Genomic DNA, 18,740 nt, shown 5'->3' on the forward strand with positions numbered 1-18,740 from the left:
TAATAAACGAAGACACAGTCCAGCACAAAGACCATTCTAAATCAAATAAATAAATGAGGGTACTTAAAATTCCAGTTCAAAACAGGTGAGCAACCAGTCACTTCATTAGCAAAAATCCAAGGAAGGATGGTGCTCCCCTTCTGAGAAACAACCACTTGGAAATATAAAAACCACAAACAGAAATAGTTTATATATTCATAAGAAGTAAGAAAACCAAAATGCCCACTGCCAATTCAATAGTAAAGCTTTTCTCACTATGTAATTGAAATGCTTTGGTGGATATCCACAAGCATATATTTTCTTGGAGCTATATATATGCAGATCTCTCTATGGTTCTGGCAAATATTCAGCACATAGCTTCTGGCAAAGATTAAACCCACAGCTTTGCCCCATATATGGACCTGTACTTAATGCTTTTTGTGCTGCTTCCCTGTGACCATGCACTCCTGAATATGCTTCTTAGGCTACTTCTATGCTAGGAGCACTTCACCAGTATCGGAATACTGGTAGACTATACTGGCAAAGCAGTCCTAGGGTGGACACAGCTATACCATCAAAGCTGTGCTTTGTACTGGTATAGTAAAACCACCCACCGTAAGGCAAACAAGCTCTACCAGAAAATTAAAATAAGGGCTTCTGCTGGTCAGACTCAGGGATCATATCTCTTCACACCCCAGACCGAAGTACCTCTGTCAGCAGAAGTCTATAGTGCAGACCTGGCCTTAGCTGTTCCTTTATTTGATATATAGTAGAATGGTGGCGGTGGCCTATCATAAGGCTCAGTCCTGTGTGATGCTGAATGCCCTCAGCTCTCATTGAAGGCAGTGGGAAATGGGGACACAACACCTTGCACGAGACACTCAATACCCCGCATGATTGGAAACATCAATCTGCAGCTGAAGCTGCAGGATGCAAACTTCATATAGAATACATCTAAACCAGCAAATATATATTTGAGAGAATGTATGGTAAAAAAGGGTACTCCCCTTTAAGAGTCAGGCTGGAGGCTACAGCTTGCAGCCTGGGGATAATCAAGGAGGCCCTGTCCCCCTGGGGGCTGACCCATATAAACAGGAACAGGAAGTGGAGCATGGGAGAGAGAGGGAATAGAAGCCAAGCAGGCTGCAGTGGGGTAGTAGTTACTCTCTGAGGCACTATGAGACAAGCCTAAACTGACTCACAGACTTGGGCATAGACTGTCGGCTTGGGAGCCTTGACCTACAGTCCTGATGAACTGTTTGTTACAATGGTTCCTGTCCTGAAGTCTGATTAAAAAGGGGACATGGTATTGTGTTAATATGTGTTGGTTTCTTCTTGGCTGGGCAGTTAAAGTGAATCTATTGCTGCTCCACTGGGGAAACTAAGGTGGTGCACACCTGCAGTGCCACACTGAGCCACAAGGTAGCATGCAGGAACTGCATACACCTTTACAATCAATAAAATGCAACCACATGCTTAAGCTCAGTCTTGCATTCAGCTGTATTTCAGCCACTAGTTACATTGCATGTTGGATGAACCATTTGGTGTAGCAGTAAGTTTAGTTTTTGTATTTTGAGGCTGAGCTCTTCACTCAATGGCCCCATTATGCATTTCTGGTTTAATTTATGTCTGTGTCCCCACATGACACTGTCAACTCTAGATCACAGATCTGCTTGTGGTGCCAGTTGGATCTTGGGAAATTTCCAAATATAGGGTTTCTCCCAGTCAGCTCCTCTTCTGGTGAGTTGTTTGACCAGTTTATGTCTGGACAAGAAATTCACTCATTGGACCTGAAATTCTTCTCACTTATACCAGTTTTATACCACTATTGCTACTGGATTCAATGGAATTACTTCTGATTTACACTAGGTGTGAAAGAAGAATACTGCCCAGTGTCTTTCAAGTCACCCTTAGGACTTTTTTTTCCTAGTCATTTTAAACTTTGTGGTTTTCAAATAGTGTGTTTCCTTAGGCATCCTGAAGCAATGCATGCAAAGAATGTTTGTGCTCTCTCTCATATGTACAATCTCCAACAATACACTGATATACTATTTGTTATTATTATTTATATTACAGTAGTATCTGAGGCCCCTTTCAGTAACAGCGTCCCATTCTGCTAGCTGCTGTAAGTTTCGACCTGCTTCAAAATATTGTAGTCCCTTCTCATATTCTCTACACGAAATTTCCATTTCTTAAATATTAACTTATTTAAAGAGAATTCTTGGGCTTGCTAGAGGATGGACTGACAGCTCTAGAAACTAAAGACCTCTGTACACAGCATAAGAATAGCCTGTGAAGAAGCCATGCATTTTTTCCATATCATCCCAATAACATGATACACTTTTGACCTGGAGAAATTACTCTCTAGGTCCATTCAATCCTTTGTCTACCTGCTGAGACTGGCAAGAAGAGTGCTCAATAATACCTTCCTGGCACTAGGATGTGTACTGAGGTTGGCAACTCATTTCATATACTGGATGTTACAAAACCTTTCCAATGGGTAATAACTTTCAGATAAATAAATAGCTTGAGCAAGATATATAAATAGGTGACATTAAAAGGAAGTCCCTGTATCACTTTGCAAATTGCCTGAAAAATCCAATTCCCTAGCAGTTTTCTGCTTTGTCACCCATGATCTGAAAGTGTTAAATACACAGATGATTATCTTCTTGTTACTTATGGATCAATGTAATCCATTCATTTCTAAGCCCAAAGTCCTCGAGAGTGTCACAAATCTACTGATATCCCTAAATTCTAGAGCTTGAATTTGAATCTCTTGAACTAGCTGAACACAGCCTATTAAAACGTGTCCTAGAGTACATTTTTGTGGTCAGAGAATAAATCCCTGAAAACAGGTGATTATAATGGAAGTACTAACAGAGTCTTAATTATATCATTAAGAATGGCATTGCTGAAAACTGTCCAGTAACCTTAGATCTCTAAATCTCAGAACTGCTTTGAGATATGCAGGTGCACATTGATACATCTTAACAAAATCAGCCACAACTCATGCATGCACAGATATAAAAGCTGATTCTACAAAGTACTTGGTATGTGATTATATATTTGCTGGTAGATTCAACCCTAAATTATTAGTTCAAAATTATAACCATCTGCATTTTTATTAGTTACATTTCCAGGACCAGATTTTTGTGCTTATATAATTTTCTACCACAGTCAACATATGAAAAGTCCTCAGATATTGGCTGATAAGGAAAATGAAGGTTGTGATTCATTACTTTATTTTCACTGGGAAAATGTTGCAAAACAGAATTGGTGATTTAGAACTTTTATGCCTTTACAGTCTGGGCAAGGTGCTAGATTTAGAAGATTTCTATTACCAAGAAATTTCATCAAGTGATTCCATCTCAAATGATAGTAATTCTAGCACAAGAGAAAAGAGGCCACCAGTGGAGCTCAGAGATTCATCTTTAACTATTACTGAAGGGTAAGTAATACCAAATAATAGTAGGAACAAAAGAAATGCTGTGTAACCTACTTTAAAAAGTTATGGATGCAAACTTATTTTTGTACATTTCATACTGAAGACAAAAGTACAGTATATGCATTCAAACTAGCTATAAATCAATTAATTATTTTTTACGAAATCTTGTAAAATAATAATTCTAGGAATTAAAAAAATGTATATATGCTTAGCTGAAAAATTCCTTTCTTCAAAATAAGGTCCAAAGACAGTACAAACAGTCTTCAGCCTGCTTACAATTTGGGGAGCAGAACTCTGGCAAGGCAATCTCAGCCATACAGCCATTTTGCTGAAGAACCTGCCAATTTTGTTCTGCCTCCACAGCTCCAGATAAGGTGGACAGACCTCCTTGCTGTACATCTTTGGATCTCAAACTTTTTGCCAAACTAAAGCAAAATCTAAAAGTTAAATTTCTGTTTCAGTTAGGATTGTGTGGCTCTATGCCAGACTTTTAGCCTGACTTTTGGAGCTGAGAAACCTGGTTCTTGACAACTTCTTTTTTTTCCTATTGCACTGAACCAACACATGCCCCTACAGCCTCTGCTTGATACCAGTATGACAGACAAGCAAGGGAAAATCCTGAAGGGAAAACCTGGTTCATCAGCCTTCTTCCTACATAGATTCTTCAGGTCATTAATTGCATGTGACCTTTTGCTCTTCACTCAAAATGCTTTTGAGATATGCACAACTAGGCTAGGGCCTGATTGTGCTCTCACTTAAATCAATGAGATTTTTGCCACTGAATGCAGTGGAAACAGGTGCAAGCCATAAAATGCATGCCTTATTATTATGCTCTGCTCTGATGTTAATCTGCAGTAACGGAATTGGAGTAACTGGAGTAACTCCAGATCTCCTGTGTGTAACTGAGAGCAGAATTTACCCCCTTTTCATGGTTTATTACTTAAGTATCAACTACAGTTCAACATTCAGTGGCCACTTCAGTTGGGCTTCTTGTGTGAGTAAGGCGAGTACGATTTAGTCCTAGAGAAAGTGAATGCTTATACTTGTTTGTTGCCATTTGGGACTCTAAACTGAACCCCTAAGTGTAGCTCACCAGACATTTCAATACTTATTTCAAAATAATATATACTTTCCAAACAATGGTTTTATGTTTAATCACATTACATAGGAATGACCTCAGTTCAATTAGTTAGGTCTGCTGTCTAAATGGAAGGCCAGCTTTCAAAAATGCAATTTGCCACCTGAAAGCCATGAGCGGGGTTCTAAACTGAGACCTTTGCAGTGTCCAGTCTGAAACAGTGGGACAGACCCTCAGCAGGTATAGAACAGGAGTAGCTCCATTTATGTCAATGGAGCTACCTTATTTACACCAGCTGATAATCTGATCCAATGTCTAATAGGCAAGAATTACCTCCAAAGCCTTCCCTGTTATCCTGACATTTCTACTATGTACTTAATAATTCCTCCCTTTTTTAAAAAACTTGTTTTCTTTGAGCATTCCTCTGTTCTGCTAAAATGTATTTGCTCTGGGATGCCGGCTCTATTCTGCAGAGTGGGGAGAGGCCTGGAGAAGGCAGCTGTTTTTGCTGAGGGTGAAGGTTAAGCAGTCGATTAGCAGTATTTGCTGAAGTAAATGTTTTGACTTTAATTTCTAAAGCGCTTCTGCATTTAATCCCTAGGTCAAGGGTTGCAGAGAGCCCCCTGGACGAGAGCAAAACTGAAGATAATCCCTATGACTACAGAAAACTGCTACGGAAAACCTCTCAGCGCCGGCGCCTTATCCAGCAGTTTTAGCTGCTGCTGCCATTTGGCTTTTATTAGCATAATCTTTTTTTATGATTTTGTACCGTGTGCTTTTTTTTTGTATTAGCTCTAATATTTCAGGTTTACAGTGAATATGAATTACGTAGTTTACAGCCCAACACTGTTTTAAAGGGACACTGTCAAGTTAAAAATTGTAAATTTAAAAAAAATCTTGCTGATGTTACTTATTTTATATTTTAGATTACTAAAATTGAAATAATTTTTAAAAACAAATGTACTTCCTGTATATTGTTTTCCTTTTTACATTTCTCTCGTCTTATACAAAATAGACTAGTCAGTTTCTCTTTTGTTTATAGTCATTTCCTAGTCAATTGAGTTTTCAGGTTCCCATGCACACTAGCACAAAACGATTTTTTTAAAACAAATTACTTCACTGGATTTTTTTAAGAATTCCAAAGAAGAATTTCTTTTGGTTTTAAGTCTACAATGCCTAAATTTGGGGCCAAATCTACATGTTTCAAGTGTCCCTTTAATACAAACAAATGTAAATTTTTGTTTGGTAGTATATTATATATCAATTTATTTTCTTATTGACTTTAACTACAGTAAAGCTACTGAGGGAAGGTGTTTAAAGGACAATATAGATGTGTATTCTTTACCTTGGAAATGTTTATATACAGGGAAATATAACCACAACCCTCTCTTCTACCTCTGAGCTTTGTGGCTAAACATTGAACTCTTAAATCTTGTTTGCTTTATTCTCCATTTTAAATTTGCGTTGGATTTTTGGGACTCTTAATCTCAGAGAGACTGAGAAGTGGCTAGGAAAATGTGGATTGTGTCTTAATTCCGCCAGAAGTGTATTGGGTACAAAGTAGCCGCCACTTTGTTCAAAATTTCACCCAAATTCCTATTTTTAAAGAAATTATTTTAGAGAAAGGATGTAGATAACTGGAACATTCACATTTGTGATTGACAGTGATTAACAGCTGCATGTTCCAAGCTGCCAGCAAGAATGGCAGATTTTACCAGGCCAATATTCTGAGCAGTGTAAGAGCGGAATCCTGGTCCCTTACTCAGGCCAGGTGTCCCATTGCAGTGATTACTGGTGGGAGTAAAACCAGCAGGGTAGAGCTCTGCACAAACTATCTTTAGACACTTCTGGCACTCTAATTTAGCCCTCTTTCCATAGACATGTAATTGGTGCTTCGTATTTTTACAGTAGTTAAAAGATTAAAAACCATGTTTAAATTGCTGCAGTGTACAATGTGCTAGAAAACATTGGGTTTGATTTTTAAAGTCCTCTTAAAATTGCTCTCTCCATTATTACAATGGCAAAATAAATAAACAACAATACAAAAGTCAGGGACAGGCTTGGCTGCATCTGAATTACTCCTAGCAGAGGTGCAATCACGGGTGTGTGGGCAGGGGTGGATTGAGACAGGAGGAGAGGAGAGAAGAGTAGTCACTTTACATTGAAACTCCGCTTGGTATTTCCTCCACATTGCCTTACATGGGGGCATCAGCTGGAAATTGGAAGGGATCAAAGCAGATCTGTTATTTCACAGAAAGAAACCACAGGGCTGATATTCTTTCTTTTCCCGTCAGGCTATTCTCTAAACTGATGAAGGCATTTCAGTGAGACCAACGCCTAGAATGTTATTAGTTAGCACCGCTACATGGATTAACACCCATTAACTCTAAAAGGGGAGTGGGTGCAAGTCAAGATGCAGTAAGACCCTCCATTGAACTGAGTATTAGGTGAGGGAGGCCTATCAACAAAGGATCAGCCTTAGCCTCTAGCCCTGGAACCGTCTCCATCCTGCTCGCACTCCAGTTCTCTCTAAGATTTGCTCTGTGGATGGAAAAATCATGATGTTGGGCAGATTAGACTAAACGCAATTTCACCCTACCTCTCCCCTGTCCATAGTCTCCTACATACAGGAGGGTTGCTTAAACTATCTATCATGCTGCCAGAATTAAAAGGCTGGGCCTGAGATGTACCTGCAGAACAGAGCGCGGGTCGGCCTGTTCCCAAGAAGATTCTAGAGAACACTTCAGGAAACAACTAGGGTGCATGTCTCTGTTGATTGCCCATGTAGAGACAGCTGGTGGCTGTCAGTTTCACACCTGCAATGCCATGCAAGGTGCTAGTGTGACAAGAGGGGCAGGGAAAAGAAGGCCTGTGACAGAGGCTTTCCATAGGACGCTCCTAAAGATGGACTTTTACTGCCCGAGTGCCTGTACCTAGAAAGAAATGGGGAAAGAAGGAGATGCCCGAAAAGCTGCCACAAGGCGGATCATCCCTAGGCTGTGAGCTCTGCGCTGTCTCACAGGTACCAGTTTGCCACGGTCCTTATCCTGGACAGTCAACACTAAGGCGCAAAGTTATGATAACCGCGCAGATTTACAGAAGTGTTGGGTTGTGCGGGACAGAGGTTTTATTGAGCTGGGTCCTTGGCATGGTCTGTTAGAGCCCATCTCTAACCACTCAGTGCAGGCACAGGCTGGCTCCCTGCGTAAGATTGCCAACTTTCTACTCACATAAAACCGAACACCCTTGCCCTGCCCCCTACCCTGCCCCTCCTCTGAGGCCCTGCCCCTTCTCTGAGGCCCCACCCCCGCTCACTCCATCTCCCCTCCCTCTGTCACTCGCTCTCCCCACCCTCATTCACTCATTTTCACTGAGCTGGCTCAGGGGGTTGGTGTCCGGAGGGGGTGAGGGCTCCTGCTGGGGGTGCAGCCTCTGGGGAGGGGCCAGAAATGAGGAGTTCAGGGTGCGGGAGGGGGCTCTGGCCTGAGGCGGGGGTTGGGGTGCAGGAGGGGGTATGGGCTCTGGACTGGGTGTGCGGGTTCTGGGGTGGGGCCAGAAAAGAGGAGTTCAGGGTGTGGGAGAGGGCTCCAGGCTGAGGCAGTGGGTTGGGATGCAGGAGGGGGTGAGGGCTCTGACGGATGAGGGTGGGGAAATGAGGGTTTGGGGTGCAGGAGGAGACTCCAGGCTGGGTCCAAGAGGTTTGGAGGGCAGGAGGGGGATCAGGGCTAGGGCAGGGAGTTGGGGCGCAGGAGGAGGGGGTCAGGGGTGCAGGCTCTGGGTGATGCTTACCTCAGGCAGCTCCCAGAAGCAGGGTCATGTTTCCCCCTCTGGCTCCTAAGCAGAGGCACAGCCAGGCAACTCTGCACACTGCCCCATCTGCAGGCACCACCCCCACAGCTCCCATTGGCCACAATTCCTGGCCAATGGGTGCTGTGGAGCTGGCACTTGGGACGGGGCAGTGTTTGGAGCCCCCAGGCTGCCCTCAGGGGTAGGAGCTGGAGGGAGGATATGACGCTGCTCCGGGAACCCCACAGCGCCAGGGCAGGCAGGGAGCCTGCCTTAGCCCCGGGGACCGCACATCTAACTGCCCAGTCAGCACCGCCACCAGGGTCCCTTTTCAACTGCCTTTCTGGTGGAAAACCGGACACCTGGCAAGTGCAACCCTCGGTCGCCAGCGGCGCACAGGAGACCACTCAGCGCTGTACCGAACTCGCAGGGCTCGAGCAGACCAAGGCCTGGAGCACGCTAGGAAGAGCCACCAGCCCGCGCCCCGCAGCGGCCAGGCGGGATTTCCAGCGTGGTCTGTGGGGAGCCACCATCTCCGCGCTAGGCTGGCCTCCCATTCTCCTTCACAAGGCGCCCAGGCCAGGAGCACAGGAAGGGCCCTGGCACTTGCAAAACCAGGGGCCACCGCAGACTGAACACACACACCCCGGGAGCGGGGCTGCTCCTCTTACCCGAACAGCGCAGGACTTGCCAGCGCTGCCTGGGCCCGTCTCTCCGCTCGGCGCTGCTCCAGCGGGCGATGAATGGCGGCAATGATGGCCTTCCCGGCGCGGCTTTGTTTGGGGCAGCCGCGCCAGCGGGCAGGGCTCGCTTTCCCGGAGCCCCTTCGACATGCGGGTTTTAAAGGGGGGGACGAGGGAAGAGCTGTGCGGCCACCCTAGCGGGGCTGAGGGCGCCTGGCCGGGGTAGATGAAGGCTACACACCCTTGCTTGCGCTCCCTCTTGCCCCGCAGGACGCCAGTGAAGGCTGGTTTGCATGTGGCTTTTAGACAGGGGGATCCTGAGCCAAAGGCCCTTGCAACCAAGTCCCACAGTGAACGTCTGGCTTCATTCCCTCCGTGCTCAGCAGCAGTACGGGGAAGTGTGGAGCCCTCCTCCCTTGCCCCACGCCTCGCTGGGCGCTGACAGGCAGCCACTCCTTTGACTTGGGCGGCTCCAGTCTCGGCGCCCCCCTGCAGGCCTGCGAAGGGCGGAGGGCGTGGGGGATGCACGGCTGCGCTGCACCGGCAGGGCCCAGGCCGGAGAAGCTGCACGTCTGTAACTCGGCTCCCGCCGGGCCTCTCCCGCTCCACTAGACGCCTCGCTTGGCGTCGCACAAAGGCCGGCTACGTGCTGCTTCCCAGCACGGCGGCGAGCCTTTGCTCTGGCCGGTGCTCCGCGGGCGGGCCCAGAGAATCGGGTGTGCGCTGAGTCTGAACTGACTTACCCCGGCAGCCTCTGCGTGGAGCCGAGGAGACAGACGGGGTGTGATGAACTGGAGCGAGACCGATCCACCTTCCAGATCATTGACTTGGCTGGCGGCTACCCAGCTGATCTGGGGGTTGTCACCAAAGGGAGATGAATAGACACATCGGTCTGCAAACCGATGGCATTTCTGGGCTAATAGAGCCGCTGATTAACAATCCTGCAGCCCTTGTCTCCGGCTATCGCCTCGCTGTATTGCAGGCTCAGAAACGGCTCACATTTTAGCCACTCTCTGGAGCCACACACAAAGGGCCGTGCATTTCCAGCTGCGTTTCCGTGACACTGTGGGCATGGGGCTGGGCCCCACGTAAAGGAATAAACTGAATCAGGGAGGCATAGAAATAGCCCGAGGTTGGTTCTCTCTGATTTTAGGCACACCCCCCCCCCCCCACCAACCTCCCGGTGGCGGTGGAGGCCAGGCTGAGATCAGACCGCCGCCCCCCTCTACCCGTGCCCACTGACGCCAAAACATCAGTTCGCTCAGTCACCTGCCGTCCGGCCTTGAATGAAATGTGAGTCCCGACAGGCAAGATACTCCCGAGGGCCAGACATGCGTGGGATCGCCAGCCCGGAGACTCCCCCTAATCAGTTCCTCTGTGCTCCTCAGCTTGCCCCTGTGCCAACCTCTAGCCTTCAACTGCCTCCCTCGAGTTGCCGGGTCTTTCTCCCCATTCCGCGCTGAAGCTATCTGGGCACAGCACGCGTGAGGCGTGCCCGGCTCCCGGAGCAAGTTTGGCTGTGCTAAGGACCAGGAAGGCATCCCATCAACCCCAGCCTCCCCCGTCCCTGGGCCGGTCCCGCAGCTGATCTCTGCCCAGAGCCAGCGCGCGGCCAAAGCAGCTCCCAGGCAGCAGCAGCCCACGGCTCGAGGGGAGTCGTGACTCGCGCACGCCGCCCTTCCCCCGCCCCAGGGTACCCGGGCTGAGGGCTCCAGCTGGATAAAAGCAGAGCCACGGTGACCCCCCGTTTGGCCGAGAGACGCGCGGGGTTGAAGAGGGAGCGGATCGGCACCATGGAGAGCGCCTAGCGTCCCTGCCCCACTCCCTCTCCCACTTCCCGCGGCCAGCCCTGTCTCCCCGGCCCGCAGCCCCGCTGCTTCCAGCCTCCCTCTCTCTTGGAGCCCCCGGGGAGCGCCAGGGCGCCGCTGCCTCTCTAGGCGCCGGCGCGCGCTGCCTGGCGCTTGCACACGGGGGTACTCGCACACGGGGACACTCCCGCGCTGGGACTCTCCCTCCCACATAGCTCGTTGCAGCTCGCCGGCTCCTAGGCACTGTTGGCAGCTCCGCAGATGGCAACGCCAGGCTCCGGCTTTTGGTCCTTCGGCTCCGAGGAGGGATCGGGGGATGCGGAGAACCCCGGCACAGGTAGGAGCGCGGAGCAGCCCTGGTGGGGGATGAGTTCCACCACCAGCCGCAGGAAAGTTCCCAGCCCCGTCCCGGGATGGGCTCCCAACGCTACCTGCGCCCCGCATCCCATTCCCTGCCTGCAGCCAAGCGGGCTGGAGACCAGCTGGCCAGTTCGTCGCGGTCCGTCCTGACCAGCAACAGAGCGCACACTTGGATGCGGATGCGGCAACAAATAATCACCTAGGGATACTCCAAACACCACCCAGGGCAGCGCTGGCAAAGAGAAACGCAGCCATCCCAGCTCCCCTCGGACTTCGCAAGGGACTCGGGACCCAGAGCTGGGTCGCAGAGCAGCTTTATCGTAAAGCCTTGGCTGCAGCTAGAACTGGACCACAGTTCCGCAGGATTCTCCAGGGCAGGAAGGAGCGACGCCAACATAAACCTGAGTCTACTCCTAGGGGGCTTTTACCTGGCTTTGGGGGGGTCTCTTTGGGGCGGGAGAGGAAGGCGAGAGGGAGGGGAAGGGTTGTGCTGTCTTGGGGGATATTAAGAAAGTTATGTTCTGTGTTACCCGGAATGTGTTTGCTCTTCGAGATCTGAAAGTTAGACAGGAGGGACAGTTCCCATCCAGCCTGGAGCAAGACCAGGACACTTGAACCACGCCGTTTCCGAGATGACCCTACAGAAGGTATGGTACACCCCAGATAATATACACAGCCCTTTTTCTCTTCCAGCAAAAGCGTGGTGTCAGGCTGCCCAGAAGTTTACGGGAGGAATTGGAACCAAACTCTGCGGTAAGCGAGGGAAACCAGTGGTAGCAAATTGCATGAAAATGGGCAATAAGCAAGAAAGAATTCGCAGCCACCTGAGGGACCTTGGAGGGATTCTAAGTCCTTTTGTGCTGGCAGAGAGGGTTAGTGGATCGCGGCGGGGATTGTAGTCCAGTCCCTGTGTTTTAAGAGCTGTTGTATTTAGGCTGCGTCTTTTGTGTCATTGTTAGCTTTGCTGTATGGGGATGGAGAAAAGCCCATGGAAACCGGGGCGAAGGAGGACCTGGGCTCCGCGGAGAAGACACCGGCCTGTACCTGCAACAACAAGCCCTGTAGCTGCCAGAAAGCGGATATTAATTATGCATTTTTACACTCAACAGGTAACGGTACCGCGTGTGTGTGCTTGAAAGTAGGAATGGATGGAAAGCCATTACTCCGACTTCTCAGCTGCTTGGCTTTCTCAGCCCACCGTAACCCTAGGGGCAGACCTTTCTCATACACACAAGGGGTGGAGACCCACAGACGAGCTAAATGATAGAAATTCTCAGGGCTATTCTAGCACAGCATGAGGGCACGAAGGAAGGTTTGGGACGGGGCTATATGGACAGCACAGAAATTGGGATTATCTATATAGATATGTGTCCACATAAACCCAGTATTGCTTTTCGGAGCTGGTTCTAATCGGGCCTGCCTGTGCAATGGCCCTGCCATTAAAGCAGAGGGGATGTACACTCAGAAGAAGGGTTTCCCTGTTCCACTCCGAACTGCGGGATAGTCTAGATGACAAACTTTTCTAAAACACCAGTAAGATATTCGGACTGTCTTGGCCTCTAAACTGCGCTGCCCGAGGAAGACTGACGGCAGCTTTTGTTGAGAAACACGAAGCCAGCCGGGATCACGATTTTTAATTCCGGACATTCTTGCCATATTAATGAATGAACAGGCCAGTCTTCCTGGTCCAGTAAATACCCCAGACCCCAAGGGGGATGTGCTAGTGAGAAATGGTCCCATTCGAACCACCAGCTCCGCAGGGTTCCCTTCTCCTGACCCATCGGGTCAATGGACAACAAGCAGCCTTGATAATCTCCTACATATTTAACCGCTACAGTGCTACAAAGATACAGTCACAAGAAATAGGGGATTCCCTTAGCGCTCTGTGCGGCACGGGCCTGCACAATTTAGTTTAAATAAAGATACAAATATAAATAAATAAACATATGAATAAATCAGAGCATAACATATTATTTCACGGAAAGGCATTCAAGCATCACTAAGGTATTGCAACCCTCCCATTTGACCAAACACAAAGAAGCTATTTTATTGTGATGCTCTTCTGGGTCTTCCACTTGTGTCATTTACAATACAGATATTTGCCTATTTTCCCCTGAAACTCTTTTCATTATTTCTTTTTCCTTTTTCTGTCTTTTTTTCGGTGTTTTTAAAGTCAATCATAAAATGCAGTTTTCAACACAAATTTCTAGTTAACAATGAATTTAGAGCTTGACCATATCTCCTAGAAAAAAATATTTTTGAAATAAGGTCTCATCGGATTGCTTACCAAATTAAAACCCCGATCCTCCGCTCATTGAAGTCAATAGAAAAGCCCCAAAGTCAGTGGGGGCGAGATTGTGTCAAAAAATCTACACATTAAACAATAAACTGGAGCTAACATTTCATGTAATTCCCCCCTCAGATCTTCTGCCAGCGTGCAATGGGGAAATAACAACTCTGTCTTTCCTACAAGATGTTATGGATATTTTGCTTCAGTATGTGGTGAAAAGTTTTGATAGATCAACAAAGGTTATTGATTTCCATTACCCAAATGAGCTTCTTCAGGAATATAATTGGGAACTGGCAGATCAACCACAGACCTTGGAAGAAATTTTGTTGAACTGCAGAACAACTCTAAAATATGCAATCAAAACAGGTAACAGGCATGCTGAGATTCTATTATGTGTGATTTTTCTACTGTTTTTTTAAATGTCACTTGCGGATCCTTGGAAAGTCAGTGAAGCAGGGATAGCATATTACCCTGTGTGGCTTTAAGCAGTTATTGTCATTTGTAAATACATAACAGTAGATGAAAGAAAGAAAGAAAACTATTTATCGGCGCTATTAATATTTTCCTAAGTGAAATGTACAGTGTTATAGTTTAAGTACAACAATATACATTCTTCCTGGTCGAAATGAATGTCCCTGTCAGTGGTGGAACCTATATATATCAGTCGCTACGAAATAACATTCTCCCACCTCTGTGGCTCTTTTAGCACTTAATTTTTACACCGAGCACATTTTGGGCCCCCATCTTCCATTCTTTACGCTCTTCATCCTAACCCGCTAATGGGGACCAAATTCCGCGCTCGGTTACAACGGTATGAATTTGGAGCTAAACAAATGTAAATCCGAATTTACACCGACGTAGCAGAATCCACTCCCTGAGTGCTCAGTTCATAAGGAATGCAGGATAAGGGCCCCTGAAGCAGAGATTTATTGCTAATCCCCCAAGCGAGCACTTCTAAGAAGAAAGTGTTACCGTTGACTGCTGGGGTGGGGAGAAAAGAAGCAATTAATTAATTTGTCAACTAAAATTGCCATAAGAACCACACTAATGGAAGTTCTGAGCAGACAGCTGTGTGCTGGTGGAGATGTTATTTATACAAAAGGCCACTAACTCTCCTGTGTGCCAAATGGCTCGAGAGCTGGTGCTTCGGCTTTGCATCAGATAGCCCTGGCTTTGACTTCCGCATCTCCACACAGTCTAAAAAAGCTGGATGCAGAGAATGAACAATCCCATTTTCCCGGAGAACGCGATCTGGCTGCCCACTCCTGGGCTCGGTGTAAAAATAGGAGAATCTGGCGCAATGGAACGCAGAAAACATGTTTTTTCCCACTGGATTTTAAGCATGAAAAATAGGAGCTTGTTTAATGGCTATTTTTGTTATTGTCATGACCAAAAAATATTCCAATTAATTCTGATCTGTCCAGAGACAGCACCATTTGTCCCTGCTCATGTCGTTATTATCTCCACTTAGGCAACCTGCCACGTGAAAATGATATTCTCAGTGATGCTAAACAGAATTCAGCAAATTCTTATGTGGACCCATCTAATTAAATTCCCACCGAATAAACAGAAAACAGAGGCTGCCTTTAGCCTCTCTTATACTGTTATTTAAAAGAACCATTTGTAGAGAAAACAAGGGTTCGGGAAGCTCCCGCTGGCATTTGAATTGCTGGGGAAATATTTTTTAAATAGTATAAACCCTTTCAAAATGTGGGTCCAAAAATCTGAAGGAGACGATAATGTGATGTGCGTATCGGCTGAGTAGACTCTGCGGGAAACACAGCTTGTAGCCTTTTAACAAATCGAATGGAGTGAAATAGACCCGATCCCGATCCTTTGGTGTCTTTGGCAAAACTCCCATTGACTTCAAAGGGACAGGATCGGTCCGGTGTTTTTACTATTTGATTCTGATGTTACCAAAGCTTCCCTAAAAATATCCGGGCAACATACATAGGAAATAATTGAAGTAGTTACATTTGGTGGAACTCCTGGTCTGGGGTCGCAATATGGCGTAGGAAACAAATATTTAACTGGATTAGATCAAACACTTTAACACAATTCAAATAGGATTTGTTAGACTCGCTCTACTAGTATACAGGTGCAATTTGCATTACGCTTCAGTGCATATCGACGTAATAAAATTACTGTGAAGTGTACATATACAAATCCTTCAAAATAATGTTCAAAAAAATTCCGTTGTGCCATATAAATGTGGGGAAATTTCCCCATTTGTAATTAAAATATACAGAGGAATTATACTTTAAATTACATTTTAAAAGTTCAAATGACTGCAATGACCATTTAAAAAATTAAAACATTTTTTTAAATAAAGCTGTTTGCTAGGGCTTCTTTTAGTTTCACCAAGCAAGTGGTCAAGCTAGTACCCTGGTTTTAGAAGAAAACAGGACCAAGGAAATGCAACTCCAGACACCCTTTGAGTGTGATTGTATTCCCTTGAAATAAATATGATGTATTGGCTCAGGGCTATCCATGTCCACTCAGTATCTCTAATCAGGAGTGTAGTACCCTCTGGATTCTTCCAAAATGTCAGGCATGTCAGAGCAGCCGCAAGAAACTGGCAGTCAGATTTCGTTTGCACGTTTCACGTATACATGCCTGTATTATTACCTGTCTCGTTGAATAGTAATGCTATTTAGCCTCTGAAAACAATTGTCATTTCGCTGCTATTAGTAGCCTTCTTGATACCTCAAGATGCTATTTCATACGAATCTCAGGCTGGCACTACGTTTACACCAAAGCCCTTTCCCCCGTGTGATGTACTTTGAGTTGCATGACGAAATCGTTGCAGTTGCAGCTGAAAGGGTCGCTGTGCCATGACTACAGGATGTAAATAACGAGTCTGCCAGCAATGTGCAGTATTAGGCAAATACAGAAGGCACGGCAGGGTTTGGAAACAGTCTAACTTTCTGTAGTTTTTTGTCACGACTGTTGTGGCAATGGTCCAGCACCACAGCTAAACATCGCCCATATATATCTCCACACGCAATAAACAAAGGCACCGGGCATCCGCCCAGAATTGTGAAAAAGCGCCCGGGCCCTGTGTCAAACAGACCGGGGGATTCCGACCAAAGAACGTGCTTTGCTACGTTAAGATTTTGGGGGAGTGTATAAATGAGGGCATGTCAGTTGGACTGAGGCTCGGTTCACACTCAGAACTGGATCCCTAGACTTCCGACCAGCAGACCCTTGCTGAGCCTCAGAGCTCATTTGCACAGCTAGAGAGACCATTTTCTGAAGCAGGAACGCCTGCCTGCCTCCCTATTCAGCCCCGCACTTCCCGTTTGCTAGCTTAATAGATGAGTTAAGGTCAGTTTCCCAACGATATGGTTGTCTGTCATTCTAACCAGAGGAGCAGTGTTTTCTAGCAGCGGCCGCCGCCGCTTCGTAGAGAGGTTCTGACAAGATCCGTTCTGAGCTGCTGGGTGAATTTAGAATGTGATGCTTGAGAAAATACCCTGAAGCAGCCTTGGGATCTTTATCTAAGCAGAGTCGATGTGCTTGCTAATGAATTAGAGGAAACAATTGGTAATAAACAATTTAATTGATTAATTGAGCCTCCTATTCTACAGCCAGATCCGGTTTCCCAGGCTTTATTCCTGAGGACTGTCTTCTCTAGTTGTTTACTCTATGGGTTGATTATCAATATTAAAAATTCACTGTGTATTGCTTAATTGCGATTGGTTAGATATGTCACGTGGTATTTCTCCCCCGCTTCTTGACTGGATAAGTGCGTCGGTACAGGTGCGTCTGGTCCGAATTTTTATGTTTGTTCAATTAAAATTCAGCTTCTGGGAATACTGGTGTATGTAGCGTTGCAATTCATTTCCAGAGTTTGCTGGAGTTTAAAAAGTAATGGAAATTCCAGACAGTGAGCAGAATAAGAACAGTGCTATTTGCTAGGTAGCAGGTAGGAAATACAAAAGGTTCATGAAGGTGGCCAGAGCAGATTGATTTACAAAGCTGAATGAATACCAATGGCTCTGTGTATGTGGCTATGTTAGAGGGCAACAGAGGACTGTAAATAAATAACAGAGAATGCAAAGGGTGAAAGTGCTGCCAGCTGGGGATGTCAGTGCTCTGGGATTGTATTGGTTGCTCTGACTCTGGCTCACTGTGCTACCATGGGCACATCACTTACATCAATTTGCCCATCTGTAAGAGGAGGATAGTACTTGGACTTCCCCATTTCACAGGGGTGCTTTGCAGCTTGATTAGTGTCTGTAGCATGCATTGAGCTCCTTGGGTGACAGAAAAATATGTCCAAATTATCTATTTTTAAGTTAATAAATCCAGCAGACAGTGGTATTCTCCTGTTTCCCTTCAACCCACCCCAGATTCGGATTACTTACAGACCCCTCCTCCTTCAGTTAGTTGCAAAACACTGTTGATAGCCATGCACTGAGGTAGGAGAGCACTGTTCTACTGCTTTTGACTAATTCCTCAAGCAAGATCTGCTTATATGGTCAAGTGGGGTTTAAATGAGACTAGAATTTATTTCGGCCATCCAATAGGGTGAAAGAACTTTACAGTCTCTCTAAGACCTTAAGCAGTCCCAATAATGGAGAAATACAAGCATCTATGATTAGAGTCAGATTATCGCCTCTCCTGTTTTATGTGGAGAGTAGGGCCCAAATTTTGCTGAAGCGGTGGTGAGCATCATTCTCCCTGCCTCCTTTTCTCTGAGGATATCCTTGTGAGAAGGCTGTATACATGCAAGACTCTATGGTTTTGAAGGGAATGTGGGTGAGCCAGCACCAGGTAGAGCTGGGGAAGAACCTGTCTCTTGACCCCCCTGAAAATGTGTGGGAATTTCCCCAGGTCCCCAGATAAGGCTAACCCTGTCGGTACAGCTTACAGAACATCCTGTTGCACACTATCTGGCATCAGCAAAGGCAGGGGTTGTTTGGCCCAGCTGTGGATAAGGAAAATGTTGAGCACATAGTTTCTCAGGGGGCTGTGTTGTTATGGGAGAGTGGAGGTAGGAATTGGCAGGAGACACTGGGCTCTGCAGAAATGCACCAGAACTCTGTTTTTCCCCAGGATTTCGCCATAGACTCCCACCTGGAACCCCGGGGGTTTCCCAGACTTTCAGTGAGTTTTCCTGAGGGAGGACATGATTTGACCCTTAATTGTTGAAAGCTACCACAGAATATCACATCTTCAGAGAGGCTGGAATTCACTTGCTGGTGGAGAGCCTGAGCAAGGTCCTCCTACATCACTGAATATCTGTGGAATCCTTGTGTCGCTGGAGCAGTATGGCCATGCAAGCCCGAATGGGAAGTTCCGAAGC

General features: G+C 46.5%; 2 protein-coding genes across 19 annotated transcripts in view; both read left to right on the forward strand.

The window, feature by feature from the left end:
- The window catches only part of MYO3A (myosin IIIA), a 351,398-nt gene extending 344,849 nt beyond the window's left edge, over nt 1-6,549 (forward strand). For all 18 annotated transcript variants that reach the window (XM_054020735.1, XM_054020736.1, XM_054020737.1 and 15 more), the window contains 2 exons: nt 3,284-3,427; nt 5,104-6,549. In XM_054020735.1, the coding sequence (XP_053876710.1) occupies nt 3,284-3,427; nt 5,104-5,218 (259 nt within the window). In that variant the 3' untranslated portion in view covers nt 5,219-6,549. The remainder of the gene's footprint in view (nt 1-3,283; nt 3,428-5,103) is intronic.
- A 4,394-nt stretch (nt 6,550-10,943) lies between these two features.
- Nucleotides 10,944-18,740, forward strand: part of GAD2 (glutamate decarboxylase 2) — a 53,582-nt gene continuing 45,785 nt past the window's right edge. Inside the window, exons 1-4 of the mRNA XM_054020747.1 lie at nt 10,944-11,116; nt 11,833-11,892; nt 12,099-12,248; nt 13,562-13,795. Coding sequence (XP_053876722.1) covers nt 11,041-11,116; nt 11,833-11,892; nt 12,099-12,248; nt 13,562-13,795 — 520 coding nt within the window. The 5' untranslated portion in view covers nt 10,944-11,040. The remainder of the gene's footprint in view (nt 11,117-11,832; nt 11,893-12,098; nt 12,249-13,561; nt 13,796-18,740) is intronic.

The sequence above is a fragment of the Malaclemys terrapin genome, chromosome 2, assembly GCF_027887155.1.
Source record: "Malaclemys terrapin pileata isolate rMalTer1 chromosome 2, rMalTer1.hap1, whole genome shotgun sequence".
NCBI classification, from domain to species: Eukaryota; Metazoa; Chordata; order Testudines; family Emydidae; genus Malaclemys; species Malaclemys terrapin.